General features: G+C 44.9%; 3 protein-coding genes across 3 annotated transcripts; 2 read left to right on the top strand and 1 right to left on the bottom strand.

Annotated features, from left to right (window-relative positions):
• Nucleotides 1-767: 767 nt before the first annotated feature.
• Nucleotides 768-2,578, bottom strand: F4812DRAFT_349822 (SUN-domain-containing protein). Its single transcript, XM_047931715.1, has 3 exons — nt 2,502-2,578; nt 1,031-2,311; nt 768-980 (listed from the first exon to the last, which is right to left on the bottom strand). Exons 2-3 carry the CDS (start codon nt 2,237-2,239, stop codon nt 930-932), a joined length of 1,260 nt encoding a protein of 419 aa, XP_047791197.1. The 5' UTR covers nt 2,240-2,311; nt 2,502-2,578; the 3' UTR covers nt 768-929.
• Nucleotides 2,579-10,583: 8,005 nt separating this feature from the next.
• Nucleotides 10,584-13,639, top strand: F4812DRAFT_425011 (uncharacterized protein). The gene is made up of 3 exons (XM_047933885.1): nt 10,584-12,394; nt 12,452-12,745; nt 12,800-13,639. Exons 1-3 carry the CDS (start codon nt 11,119-11,121, stop codon nt 13,186-13,188), a joined length of 1,959 nt encoding a protein of 652 aa, XP_047791196.1. The 5' UTR covers nt 10,584-11,118; the 3' UTR covers nt 13,189-13,639.
• Nucleotides 13,640-13,878: 239 nt separating this feature from the next.
• F4812DRAFT_425006 (40S ribosomal protein S15) lies at nt 13,879-15,312 on the top strand. The gene is made up of 4 exons (XM_047933884.1): nt 13,879-14,232; nt 14,380-14,456; nt 14,647-14,943; nt 15,050-15,312. Exons 1-4 carry the CDS (start codon nt 14,212-14,214, stop codon nt 15,117-15,119), a joined length of 465 nt encoding a protein of 154 aa, XP_047791195.1. The 5' UTR covers nt 13,879-14,211; the 3' UTR covers nt 15,120-15,312.
• Nucleotides 15,313-15,402: the final 90 nt, after the last annotated feature.

Below are 15,402 nucleotides of genomic sequence, written 5' to 3'. Positions count from 1 at the left end.
CAAACGGCGAGATCCATTAGGTTAGGTACAATACCTTTAACCGAGGCTGCAGTTGGTAGTATAAGCATGGACATGTCTATGTTAGCATACCTGTAGTTAGTAGTATAAATCTTATCTTTTACTCTCGCTTACTGAAATAGAAAAAAAAGAAGTGTTTATATGATAACAATACTAAGAAGCTCCTCATGTTCAAAGCACATCTTATATTAAATTTTCGGCTTTAAAACTATGTATAAATAATTATTTTGCAATATAACACCAAGAAAATAACGCAAAGGACAGGATACCTTAGGTAGATTGCCAAGAGATATTGCAGAGATGACACAGGAGCTGGAAAAAGACAAATAGAATTGACTTGTTTTTAAACGAGATCTTCATTCTCTGTGCACAACTTCCTCCCTCCTTTAACCGCGTCCAATGACCATGACTGCAGAATATCCTTCCCGAGATCCGTTTAACCACACCTCGCCACCCCGCTCCTCCTCCATGACTCCTATCCACTATAGTTTTGGCCTGGTAAGGAATAACCCTTCAGGTGCGAACTCTGTCGAGAGAAATCTAGTCGAAGGCTCTCTACAGAATACATCGGGGCGAGTAAATATATAGGGATATATCAACTATTGCATCAAATCATGGTCTCTGAGCGGCCATCTCGAAATGTTGCTAAACGTCTTGTGGCTCCCCATCTCCCGCACGAACCATCCCCGTCTACCTGCGATTAAAATTGAAGACAGCGGAAGTCCGGCGTAACATAACCCATACAGCCAAAAATATACACAATAAAAATTAGATTGGTCACATCGCCCAGGTGACAAAACACGCCTCTAATGTCATGTCGTACCGAGGCAAAAAATATGGCAGGTATCCATTAGAAAGCAATATAAAACCCAGTCCAGTATGACAGAAAACAACCTCCCACTCTCGCCCGCTTAAGCGTCGCTAAACGTAACGACGGCCTTGCCACCGCTGGGGATGGTGGTCTATACCAGTTAGCCAAATACATAGATTGAATATAGATGGATCGACTTACCGTGCATCCACTGTCACCAACGGCGTATGCGCCATCCTTGAAGTAGCAAGGAATGCTAACATCACCAGTAATGTTGATGTTCATCTTAGGCTTAGCACTGCTAGTAGGCGTATTCGGGAACAGGGAGATATAGGTGTTGCCATCGCTAGACTTGCCAACACCGAGAATAGTGGGGGCCCAGTTACCGCACTCATCGTGATCCTCAGAGCAGTCCCAAACACATCCATCCTCGACCGAGACACCAGGCTGGTTGACATAGTATTGCAGGGTGGTGGGCTTGTTGTCCCAGTGGTAGTAGTCAGCGGAGTCAACGTTGGCCAGCTGGCGGACGGCGCCAGGCTGTGCGTCCACGGGGATGACCATAGCTTCGATACCGGGGTAGTCAGTACGGCAGATAGCCACATTCTTTGACATCTTGTTGTTGATGGTGATACCAGGAACACCTGGTTCGCACAGAGTCTTAACTTCGGGGCGGGTAAGTTCGAGGTAACCGTCAGGGTTGCAGTACAAACCACCCACAGACTGTCTAGTGCTTCCCTGAGCCGAGGGCCATTGCGACTTGACATATCCTTCGGGGCAAGCGTAGGAGTAGAATCCAGTCTTCTTGCTCATTCCCTTCACGCCAGTCTCGATGAAGCTGATAGAAAGGTCACCAAACTTATAGTTGGGAGTGAACTGAAGCCCACTCCATCCGCCGAGGCCAAGCCAGCTGAGGGGGACGGCGCCGTACTCCTCGGGGAAGTGGTCGCACTTGATCTTTCCATCAGGGAATTCAGCATCGATGCCGGTAGCATAGCCGGTAGAGCTAGAACTCGAAGAGGTAGCGGCAGGGGCGGAAGAAGTCGTAGTGGGAGGAGCAGAGCTTGAGGTGGATTCCGAGCTTGAGGTGACCTTTTCGATGAAGACCGCATCGCTATTGGAGGTGGAGCTGCTAGTAACGGCAGGCGGAGGAGGAGGGGTGAAAGTAGGAGTAGTCTCGCCAACAACGACATAGAGACCCTTGTCCAAACCATCCTTAGCCTGGTCGGCACCGACCACCTCGTCGCCTAGCAGGTACTGGGTGACGGTAGCGGGAACATAAGTAGTCTCGACCTCGCGCTTCTCAGCCGGAGCGTTCTTCTTGTGATGATGGTGATGGTGGTGGGGCTGGGCAGCGGCACCAGCAGCAAAGGATGCCGCGACGGCAAGGTTCAAGACAACAGCCTTCATGGTGGAGTTTTCTGCTGGTTAATACTTTGCAATTGATATCAGGTTCGATGTGTGTATCTTGAAATCGCAAATCTGGGTAGAACCATTGTCAGCGCAACTGCAAGTGGAGAAATGATTGTCGCATCCAGCATCCAGCGTCCAGTATCCAGTATCCAGTACTGTATACTCGAGGGATGACAGCGCTTGGGAAATCAAAGGGAAAGTTTCCGTGTCACAATATTGTACGAATGTAGCAAGTGGTAATGTAATTCAGGTTGTGTACTCTGTGACAAAGCGACGATGCAATTCCACACATTGATTGGCACTTACCGATTGAGTTGGTGAGATGTTAAGCAAATTTCGTCAGTTGCTGATCGGTATAATGGCTGTAGACAAGGAATGCCAAGTATTAGATTGTTTATGTTTGTTTGGTTTTTGATCGTATCGCGGCGTATGTAAACGAGCGTAATTGCGGTCCCAAAGGAATGTGGTAGAGAGTGGATTGACCTCTCAGTTGGACGACGGGGCGATAGAGAAGGAAACAATAAAAAGATTCACAAGAGATGGAGGGAGAAAGGGTGAAATTAATTGTTTGCAGGGAGACAGGAGGTTTAGGGGGGAAAGCAGGTACAGGCGGTACAACTTACAAGACAAGCTAGGTAGGTACATAGTACGTACAGACGTCCTGGCCTTCCTCGGGGTGACCAAGATCCATCCAATGGTATAAGAGCGCTAACCAGAACTAACTAGAACTAACCAGGACGGGAGAGAAGTGGCAGGGTAACCGCATGAGAAGATGGCCAATGCTTGACCGACAATTCCCACTTGCATGCCCACTACTGCAAGGTACGGCGCACTAATTCGATTCCTACTGAAATTACCGAGACTTTCAGCATGGCCGGCATGGTCAGTGCAGCCACGCCTGCAGGGATTGAACATATAGGGCAAATTTGACCGCGGGTTGTATCACGCACCATTGGATTTCTGGGACTATCTTCCCACCATTTTCGCGGGCATGGATAGCATCATTACACCTAAAGGCTAAGCAACGTGCCGCCTAGCAGCTCCACTGACTACAAAATCAAGTTTAAAAGTTGCTCGTGTGGCTATGCTGCCCAGTACTCGGCATCATCATCCATCTCATCAGCTCATAAAAAATAAAAATAAAAATACAATCCACGTTTCTTTATCATTGGCAATGAGGAATACGAACTTTTCACGATGGAGAACTTCATGGCTCGTGGCCATGGCCGAGCAAATTATCAGAGCAAGGACGCAAATTAATGATGATAGCAGCGTTGTTATTATCAAGGTATTGTACACGTAGTAAAAACAGCCCTTCATATTCCGTGTTTTTAAGGGGTCATATTTCCTTCTCTTCCTCTTGAACTACTCCTTCATAAACAAATACTTGGCTGCTCTCTTCATCCACATATTTCAATACCAGAATGACCAATAGTCAATTATTCGCGTCTTACTATTATCACACTAGTACAAACCAGATATCGTAATGTACCTAGTATATCACTAAGATTTACTAAGTTGCCACGGGTAATTAATTCAGGCAAGGCATATTGAACAGCAGTATTCCGTACTGATTCAACAAAGAGCGGAAAGGAGCAAGATGTACGAATCGTAAATAAGAAAAAGAAGGCTTCCACGATTGTGGGTAAATAAATAATTAGGTGGACTAACAACTCGATCCTGATCCAGATCTCCTTCGCACATGCCACTTGTGGATGGATTGCGCGTATGTCCCTTGCTTTTGATTGCTGCAATTTCGGCATGGGTGATGAGGCGTATCTTGTCTCTTACTGGCTAGAATTTCTCTGACGGTTATCCCCTTTCTCTCTGGCAAATCGATCCACTGACTGGTCTCCATTCCATGAAGTTCATCCCGTCATCCACGTTGTTTCTTTGGGACCTCCATCGATACACGCAAAAGTTGATAAGCGCCTTGTGGAACCTTGACAACGCCGATCGGTGAAACCGCTTGAACGCTATCGTCGCCATTGCCATGTGGGGATGTCTACAAATCAACGGTTCGATAGACCATTAATGCTCTCAACTCCCTTACCTTCGAGGCCAAAGTTCGATACGAACTTTCATTCAACCACCAAAAGCGCGGTAATTATAACAGACTCTATTTATAGTATTGCCTATCGCCCATACGTTTGTCATGTGAAGGCCGTCATAGCCAGACCGGACTATCTCAATCCATGCATACTTTAACTTGACCTCAACATAACCCCTGAGTTTATGTAGGAGTTCACCTATTGAGACATTCGGAACAAAGACTTTCAATGCCCATGGTTCGAGCTTCCAATAGTGAGGTAGGTTCAAATTTCCTTATGAAAGGATCAAGTTATTTGTTTCCATACTTCCTGTCGTATTATTCGTCGAGATTCCAAACGTCCCATCAGCAGTAGATACCTATCATACCAGGCAAGCGGATTTGAAACATGCTCAAAAGACCTCTGGGGCCTTGGCACCTTCAAAAATTATTTCTGCCAACGCTCAAATGGAATAGTAAAACAGTACTGCGAGACTTGCTTCTACAGCTGGCTTAGGTACTATAGGAGCAGAGGTTAGATATATATTGCGTAATGTTACCTGCGCACATGAGCCATGTGTACCCTACATATATCTCATGCAGGTTTCCGTCATGGGCTTATTTTACTGCCGGTACCCATAGAGTGAACTTAGCTCCCAATTCTCGGACACTTGAAGCTTCTGGAGTGATGTAGGAAACGAGTATGTCCTCGAATGCCAGAAGGGTACTGTCTTGACAGCTTAGGAATAAAGTTTATCTGATTGATATACTTGTAATCACACCCAGTATAGGTAGATATCTTAGGTTAATACATTATGACTGCCTAGTCAAGTGCTTTTAGAAACTCGAGCAAAGTCCCTTACGCTGTGCTATACCTTTATATTAAAAGTGGCATGATGTTGGAATGGCCAGCAATAGGTATACATGTCATCAACTATATCCAAGGTTTGACTCAAGTGTGCTTAACGCCAATGCTCTGGCCTAGGTACCCTAGGTTAAAACAAGTGATTTCACCCAGGAGTGAAAGCGAAAGGACTGCGAGGTGAGAACACGCTTATTAATGGGATGTATCGATGCAATATGGAGATATTTGCCTTGACCCCAATAGCCTAAAACAACCTATGGGATCATCCCAACCACTATGCTTCCTTAAGTCTTTATACATCAGCAATCTTCCTCATCTGAACTCCCATACATTAACTAACCACAAGTGCTCCGCACCATTCTGCGCGAACCGGTCTAGAACTGCCTAGCATCACTTTATCGGGCGTATAGGTGCGGATTATGACAAATGTACTACTGCATACTATGTATGTAGATAGGAGGTATGTATGTCGTAGATCCCCTTTAGCGTCCAAGTTTTCCATTCATATAGCTATCAAGGTTAAAGCCATATGTTGTAAGACCATAAGTCTTCGCTATTACCTAAACCATTTACGCACATTAGAGGTCTATATAATTTTCAAGATGGAGTATCTATATATAGGAGGAAAACTAAGCAAACGAGCTTCTTTCAAAGTGGAACATATAAGTAAACTACTATATTATAATTATTAGATAAGTTTACCAAGTATGAAGGCGCTTATAACTACCTGAGGTACTTAGATAGCCTTTATAAATTCTCTTATGGAAGCCTTTCTTATTCAAGTTTATACTGTTCTAAGTTGTCACCTACTTCCAGACTTCATCTCCGCAATAAGTATCATATCAACTAACTTTACCAGCTAGTCTAGGTACACTAGACGAAGGATATATTCGAGCTAGGCTTCCTAAATTTAGCTGCAGCTTCTATTCGACAACATACCGTATGCCTATAAGTAAGTACATGGTCCAAACAACAGGTGTAGGTGGCTGGAAAATATGTAAGCGCCATGGGATATGCTAATAGCCAAAGTAGACTCATAGGGAGTGAAGTTTGAAATGATACCTATTCAACACCAATTGTAGACAAGTATGATGTTAAAAGCACTGGGGAATACAAGAGCATGTCTCCCGTTATAAGTACTTTCCTGTATACAGCCTTCTAACATCGTCGGCATTATTAAGCTTCCGCCGGCTTCTAACAAGGTACGTACTAAGTTGATGGCACATATCTCAAGCAACTTCGTGCTCGGTGGCTTGCCTGGCAGCAGCTCAAAGCCAAGGTCAAGTTGAGCACACCAAAGGAAAAGGACTTCGTCTCATTCCCGATAAACTCGGGGGTTATACACTACGATTAGCTACCTCCTTAAGATAAAGACTACATACCTAGGTACCCATGCCCCATTGCTAATTCAAATATATATGGTCGGTACGGGATTGGCTGATAAAATCTACAACTTCACATATCACCATATCTTTAACACTGGCTCTAAGGATCGTTGGTCGTATATTCGGGTACCTAAGGTATCTGCGTTTCTGGCGAGGAGCTACCCGACTAGGTACCTACTCATACATCAGCGCTACCCCTACGGCATCCTGATATAACTATTACTCTTAACTACGAAACATACTCGCGGACTTGGAATCTTCAAGTTCACCGATATGTATTGGACTGTGTTGTCACCAACGTACAACGAACTTGAGCACTGCCCTTGGTACCCGGAGGTTCCCGAGGAAGGTAGTTGTTCTAGTATAACCTCTCCTCTACCTACCCAGTAGGCGGGCTTGAAACATACCTAATCGATGGGATATCTCTTAGAGCCTTGTGGATATGCTTAGCTTCCAAGCGTAAGGAAAACATAGAATGTTTCGATACTGAGAAGGATATATCTCCTCTCGCTAGGTGATGTTTTTCGCAAGAGCTTAATATTGAACTAGGTACAGCTCTTCCAGAATGCCACAATCTGTAGCTCACGTCGCAATGGCTCTATTGAGATAACACCGGAAGCCATGTGCCACTATTGGATTGCCTACTGGCTACGGTATAAAGCGAAGGCAAGTATGTTGTCTCTGTTGATCTATAGGCACTTGTACCTGTCCACGATATAGCCTAAACGGCAACACGAACAACTGATTACGAGACAAGACGTCTTGAATCATTAGTAAGCGAAGATGGATTGGTTGATCTGATATTGCGTGATTCGACGTCTCGTCACACTCACGATACATAACGTACGAGCACATAAAGGGTGCTATAATATGGACATACATCACCCTGGGCAACGGACGAAAGATCTGAATATGGATGGAGATTTAACTCTCTCCGAACCTAGAGCACTCTAGCAACTTGTTCCTATATCTTGTTTGGGCGGCTGCTGATACTACGTTCCGTATCTCTGGTATGGTGTTTAAGGCGGCTAATCCTAGAAGTTGGCCCCCTTAAAAGAGCCATGCTGTTATTTTACGTGTTCTTTATCTCTAGACTTTCATGAGAATAGGTATAGCAAGGGTTGTAGCAAGGGTTGAAGCAATGGGAGTTGCCGGTTTGAAAACTGGGATTAAGGCTTATAAACTGCGGGGAAGCTTTGCCAAAAAAGATCGGTCGGCGTTCCTTAAAAGGACAGTTAGAGGCAGCTGGAGCTATTATAGCATGTCTATTATTGGGCGGTCAGCGGCATTCTAGGGTATAAGAGTATCGACGACGGGGAAATGCTATAGCAGAAGTTAGAAGATCGTAGAATATGAATATTTCAATTTAAGATCTATATTCTATTATAGTCCTACTGAAGTATGATAGGATATAATGGCGCTTTATGACTGTAGATATCTCGATTCTGTATGATTCCTGAGGTAAGGGAAATTCGGCTCACGAAGAGGTCGGATAAGACGTGGATTTCGGGACACACCGTCGATTGCCGACTTCGTCTAGGGCACATAAACATGAAGTGTCAATATTTCCTATATTTCCTGTAATATAGGTGTTATGCCTGTAACTGCATTGGACGGTGACCAAAGTCGGGTTGGCACATAGCAGATCATAACTGGACGCTATCCGCTTTTGAGGCTCAGTGTTACATCCTTTGGAGTAAGTCTTTGCCGAGCAGGGCTAGAGGTGACGTTCTTGAATGTTATGTCTGTACTGGGCGCCGCATCGCGAGATAGCTTAGATTAGGTACCTACTGTATTCCGTAGTGTACGTTGCTTTTTCTTTTTCTTTTTCTTTTCTTTTTTTCTCAGCCTGCCGTCTGAGTTGCCGTAAGACTTATCTTCAAGATAGTTTTGTTGAACGGCCCAAACAGGTGGTTGGCTCCATTATCACGAGCATTGATGATCCGTGGAGTTCTCCCAACTGGGACGGGACTAGTGGAGTATTTGACCGCTTTTGGCGATTGAAGATAGACTTGGCGTCTGTGGGGTTACAATGTAGTTGTGTGTGTCTAGGTATGTGTGTTATTGCAGGTTATGGGTGACGGGGTTGCATAGGTAGGTATAATGACGAGGATTTGCTGGCTTGACACCAACACCTGGTAATATTTTTCACTGCTTAGGTAGTACTTGTATAGCGAAGTTGAATGGGTTAGAATGGGATATTGTATTGTAGGCAAATGTAAACGTAGAGAAATTTGGGGGTGGGCTGACTGGCCGAGGCTTAGGGAAGGTTAGGACCTGATGAACTTCAGCCAGCCAGCCCGTCTGCCTGCCTGCAGGTGCCTGCTTAGAAGATGAGAAATACTAGTAGTGTACCTACTATTAAAGGAAAGAGACGGCAACTGCCAACAACATCATCTCAGGCGGTACTCCACCAGGTACATAACTACACTACCTAATACCTCATGTAACTGATATAAATACACTACGTCGACAGAATGAGAACAATGCATAAGCATCTTAAGTTATATAAGCAAGTAATTAACTAGTATATACTTGAGCTTATGGAGTTTTTTCTTTTTTCTTTATAGCTGAAATGTAGTTGGCCTATATTCATGTCAAAAACAGATTGGTCAGATTTGTAATATAAAATCTGCCGCGGAGACACCTGGCCGTGCAGCGGTGATGCCTACAACGGATGTACTTCATACTCTACGTACTGTATACCTATAGCTAGGTAAACTAGAAATGCATTTAGCATTATATGCTTAGCGTATAATGCCGTATAATGCGATATAATACGTATAATAAAAAGTATTATACGCATAATAAAATACAAATACTTAATTATTCGGCACGTTAATATTAAAAAAAATTATATATATTTTATATTAATTAAATTTAATTTTAAGTAAATATAATTTTTTATATAATATTTATAAGTAATTTTTTTTAATTTTAATATTTTAAAAATTTAATTAATATAATATTATATTATACGCATTATATGTATTTTTAAAGTAAATAAATATTTAAAAATGCCGATTATATTTTTTTTTAATTTAAAATTAATAATGTTATTAGCTTAAGTAAATTAAATTAACCACGAACGTTTTTAAAAATTACTTGTTAATTATTTTTACCAGTCCCAATCAAATACAGTAGAGGTACATATCCCGTTTTATCAGTTTGGAACCTTAGGACCTTCACCTAAAAGTTGTGAAAGATACCTTTAGAAGGCACCTAAGCTTTAAGCGGGAATCCGGAACTTTAATAGGTTTTTAAAAATTCAATAAGAAATAAACGCCATTACTCCGTATTTACCTGACGAATACCATTGTCTTAGATGTCCGGGATGTTTAAATTTGTATAATGCTCGATCTTTGTTCTTTACTAATAATTCTTAAAACTTTTTGTTCCATAATTGGCCAAGCCTATCTAAGGTGTGTGCACCTCTTACACTACCTCAGTTCTCGTACATTAGGTACTTAAAGTATATTTAGGCGAATTACGCATTAAACAAACTCTCTACAGAATGCAGTATGCACTCTGATGATGACTAGTGGAGGTTGTACTGCCACACCCACATGCTCGCTACCTATCTTAGGTACATTATCACATACAGCCCTACAGCGACATTTTTACATGTACCTTAGGTATGGTTAAGGTAAGTGATATAAGCTTCTATATGTGCATTTACCCACATATAGCAGCACACTTGATCATCATCAAAAGTTGATGGGTAGTAATATTATTATCTGTTATGAGTTTTCTTAGATTCTAACTATCACATTTTATATAAGCTTACAAAATGTATGTGGAGGTGAGGTAATGTTTTTCTCTCGGTGTTTGTAAGTTGTAACTATTGAGAGCGTCTGCATGCACTGTACTTAGTTGGGTGAATACTGTATTGTATAGTAGGTACCTAACGTCATCCGTCACGGCATACAAATACCTAAGCGATACCTAGAGGCTACAGTGCGGGAATGACCAAGCTGAACCAAACCAAAATAATAAGGTTCCAACACGAATCAGCTCCAGTGCCAATAAAAATAAACTGGAACTTGCCGCCACCTCCGCCTCTTTTTTTTCTCTTATGTTCTCAGTCCTGCCACTGCCACCTGCGCCTGCACCACCACAATTTGATGCTCCCCCCAAGCACTTTTTTTCCTGCTCATCCACAACCTACCATCTCGTCTTTGCGGCTCAGTCGTCCACTTACACACTGTTGACCTGCCGAATCTCTACCCGCGCAACTCAGTGCAATTGTATCGTCATTAACCATCTTTTGGCGGCGAAAATTACCAAGAGAAATAACGTATCCCTAGGTTGATACGGTTATCACTCATTTGTACTAAAGAGAGAGAAAAAAAATAAGAAAAAAAAATCACCAAAAAAGATCAGCATTTGTCAACGCGCCTTGCCGCGATCATCAACAACACCATCAATTCATAGCAGCAGCCACGTCCTCCAGCCACACATCCAGCCTTACTATCCATCAAGCTCAACGATGCGTCGTTGATGCGCCCAAGCTTCCTTCGCGTCTCTTCTACGTCGATACCGAGTTATTTTTTCGTGGGGAAATCAATCGTGTTCTTGGTAATCCTTAACCGATCTTATGGCGTCCGAGAAAGGTCCCGTCGCGACGGAAGCCCCGCCCTTTTCATCTAATACCTCCCAACCTACGATTCCCTCCGATCCTGTTTCTGTCGAGACCTTAACCGCTGAAGCTACTCGCGCGACCCAGTCGCTTAAAAGACAGCGTGAATCTTCTCCTATCTCGCCATCTTCGGCATTATCAGCACTCCACCGCGAACTATCGCCAAGTAAAGCAGCTAGGCTGATTGGGTCGTCGAGATTTTCTCCTACGCCCTTAACTGGAGCTGAGGAGGAACGACGAAGAGAAGAAGAGCAGTTTAAGATACAAGTTTCTGGCGCAGGCGATAATCCTGCTTTAAGGGCCCAATCTGCATTATTATCTGCAAGTGCTCTCGCCATGAGCCGGCCTCAGGAAGCTCCCCAGGACGTGGCCCAGGAATTACCTCAAGATATTCCCCAGGATATTCCCCAGGAATCTAATCAGGAAGCTCCCGAAACTGCTCCTCAGGCTGAAGATGTGCAGCCTGCGCCTCCTCCCGTTTCTATACCGCTTCCCGACGCCCAAAATTCCGAACCAAAGCCTGATGATATAAGTCCTCAAAGCGCGACTAGCTTGGGAAGCTTAGGCGGCGGACCTGGCGCACATGTGACGACTAGTCCTGGGCCTATGGAGCTTGACGGACGCCACGACCATCCGGGCTTTGGAACACAACCACCGGCTCCAATGGAAGACAAAGGTGTCACTTCGTTATCGTATCCCGGTGTCCTTCCCCCGACCAACATGCCAGCCCCTCCGGCTCGGGGCATGAGCATGCCCATGACACCGAACCAGCAAGGCGGACCACGCTCGCCGAATTCGAAAAAGCACAAGTGCCCGTATTGCGAGACGGAGTTTACACGACACCACAATCTCAAGAGTCATCTTCTGACTCATAGTCAAGAAAAGCCGTATGTTTGTCAAACGTGTTCGATGCGTTTCCGTCGTTTGCACGATCTTAAGCGGCACACTAAGTTGCATACCGGGGAGAAACCGCATGTTTGTCCAAAGTGCGACCGGAAATTTGCGCGCGGTGATGCTTTGGCGCGGCATAGCAAAGGCCCTGGCGGTTGTGTGGGTCGTCGGAGTAGCTTGGGAAGCTTTCTCGGAGAAGAAGAGGTGGACGGTTCAAGCCATATTGGGGGCGATGATTCTGCGATGACTGGTGTCGTATATGATGGTTCCAACGAAGGTGAGTTAACGGAGGAAGAGAGGCGCCGTCTTAGTTTACCCAGCATAAAAGCTCAGCATGTTCAAGGTAACCAAACACTACTCGAACTCTACGTTTCACCTTTTTTAACACCTCAACCTTCAGGGTCTGCTACGGGTCGACTCTATCCACCCAATGTGGATCGTGGCTCCGGAAGTTCGAATGCGTCCCAGACTCCCGGTACCAGCATCTCGTCTCTTCCTGTTGGTGCTAGTAACCCAGCCATGTACGCCCAAAGCGCCATGACGGAGAGTCCTAAACCCTTAAGTCCCTCTGGCGGACAGGGTCATGACTCTGCAAATATTAACAGACAGCGTTCGCCGAGTCTGACGGCGCAGTTCCAGCAGCAGCAGCAGCAGCACTTCAACCGTCATCAGTCAGATCGACACACACCTCCAGGTTTGTACAGCCCAGAGTCTCGTATTGTGCATCTTCATACTGAAAATGTCGAAGTGCCTGGATTTTCTGCAGTTGATGCAGCTAGATACGCGGCCTCGGCGGGAGCTATACAAAGCTCTACACCTGCTTCTCAGTCTGCGTCTGGGAATTCGGGCCAGCAGATGGCCACCGGCTCTGGGGTTTCTCATCATGCAACTAATGGTCCTGGGCAAAATGCTGGCAGCGGTGATAGCACAAGCAACAACATATTTGCTACCGACCAGGGCATATGGGCTTACATCCACGGACTTGAGGAGCAAGTGAGACAGCTGAACGAACGTGTCCAAGCTATGGAAGCAACGGGGAGGTCTCAGGAAGAGAAGATTACGTACCTGACGAACGAGATGACGGCTCTTCGGGGCGAAGGCGAAATAAAGGCAGATGTGGCCGACAAGGGCAGCTGAACTGATGATTCTAATCAAAGATCATGGCATTATGAAGTGGGAGACACAGCCGAGCGAAAAAGTTTGTTGTGTATGGCATGGTGCGTATGATGGATGGATTTGAGAGCTACGCAAGCTACGCATCTGATTCTTTTACGGTCACTGCTTTGGCCGTTTGCCGCGGACGTAGGCCTGTTGTTTTAAGGGAAGGCGTTGATGGAGTTTTCAAGTTGCCTACGAAAAGCAGGGTTCATTTTAGCCCATGGTCTTTTAACGACTTACTTCAGGTCTTTCGCTATTCTCTATTTGGTGATATCCCTACGGGCTATTTTCGGACTGGGAATCAGGTGGACTTGTCGCAGACGTAGTTCTGCATCGTCCATCACCGTGTCTATGTATTATTATATACTAGTGCAGATAGAGGCCTCGAGGCAAGGCAATAAAAAAAGACAAAGCCGTCGCTATATTAATGCATCGTATTGAACAGCTATCTGCTTAATATTTATCTGAGGTACATATCCTGTACGGTTGTGAGGCCCGTAGGTTTACGTTACAGATCCTTTCGGTCTTGACTGATCAAGAATATCTTGATATGATGGCGGTACTATAGATGAAAGAAGACCTAAAGCAATGACTTCCAGAATAGAGCAAGGTATGGACATGTGTAGGTTCAAGTTGGTGTTACATGTATTGATGTATGTACATACATAATGTACATTTGAAGTATGGTATACGGTTAAGCCACACACCGCCATAACTTCCCCCACTTGGCACCAGTCATTTATCAAGTACAAATTGGCCCGTGCGCACGACTTGGGGCCACAACCCTCACACAAAAAATTCCTGTAATCGAAGTCGGGGCTAGCGCAGGCCAAACCTAAGCGAAGCGCTTTGAACGCAAATTATCCACTAGAGAGAACTTCAACAAACCCCCCGCCCATCTCCAAATCCAATTTCGCTTTTCGACAGCGACAAACCCACCACTCGATCAGCGGAAGATCCTTTTTCTTGAGACCATCCATCAAATTCCCCTCGACCGCAATCATGGCTGACGACCCGGACTACGTACGTTTTTTCATCACCTATTTTTGCTCCTACCTTGTGGACAGAGAGAGAGAAAAAAAGAAAAAAAAGAGAGAGAGAGAGGGAGATGGGATAGCCGATTAAATTAAGATTGATGAGAACTTTGCGACTGACTTTTGGATTGCGCAGAACGCTGAGGAGGCCGCCGAGCTCAAGAAGAGAAGACAGTTCCGCAAGTTTTCTTACCGAGGAATTGACCTTGACGCGTACGTTATTTTATTTTATTTTCCCCCTACAATCGGAAATCCATATATATGGAAATACGAATTACCTTGCCTAGTAGCGAATTCCTATTTTGAATGCGGGGGGATGGATGGATGGATGATGCTTATGCATTCCATATATTTATTTTTTTCCCCTAGAAGCTAACACATGATTTTTTTTCGATGAATATAGCCTGCTCGACCTCAGCTCCGAGCAGCTCCGCGATGTCGTCCACGCCCGTGCCCGCCGCCGGATCAACCGAGGTCTGAAGCGCAAGCCCATGGGTCTGATCAAGAAGCTGCGCAAGGCCAAGCAGGAGGCCAAGCCCAACGAGAAGCCCGACCTCGTCAAGACGCACCTCCGAGACATGATCGTCGTCCCCGAGATGATCGGCAGCGTCATCGGCATCTACTCCGGAAAGGAGTTCAACCAGGTCGAAATCCGACCCGAGATGGTCGGCCACTACCTCGGCGAATTCTCTATCTCATAGTACGTTTTTTCCCCTTTTCTATCTCATCCCTAATGCATCCGAGAAGGAGGATATACATGTATGTGTAGTATATGTGTCTGCGCGGATGGCTAACAAGTCCTACAGCAAGCCCGTCAAGCACGGTCGACCCGGTATCGGTGCTACTCACTCTTCTCGATTCATCCCTCTCAAGTAAACAACTGTCTGTCTGTGGAGAGAAGAAAAGTTGGAGGAGGAAAAGGGTTCTTTGCACTTGCATTCAATGGATTGGGCGAACGGAACGGTTCTTTCTCGGTAGATAGGCAAAAAGATGACCATCAACCGATTGCGCATGCGCTATACATGATAATGATATGAGATCAGTCTGCGCTGAAGCACATTACTACCTGTTTTTTTTTTTCCTGATGATGATGATGATGATGATGATGTGACTGCTTGTTGTTGTTGTGTGTATGTCGTAGTTATCTCGCTTTCGTCTG

Source organism: Daldinia caldariorum (genome assembly GCF_022478825.1).
Source record: "Daldinia caldariorum strain CBS 122874 unplaced genomic scaffold F4812scaffold_6, whole genome shotgun sequence".
Taxonomy (NCBI): domain Eukaryota; kingdom Fungi; phylum Ascomycota; class Sordariomycetes; order Xylariales; family Hypoxylaceae; genus Daldinia; species Daldinia caldariorum.
This window is presented reverse-complemented; position numbering and strand designations above follow the sequence as displayed.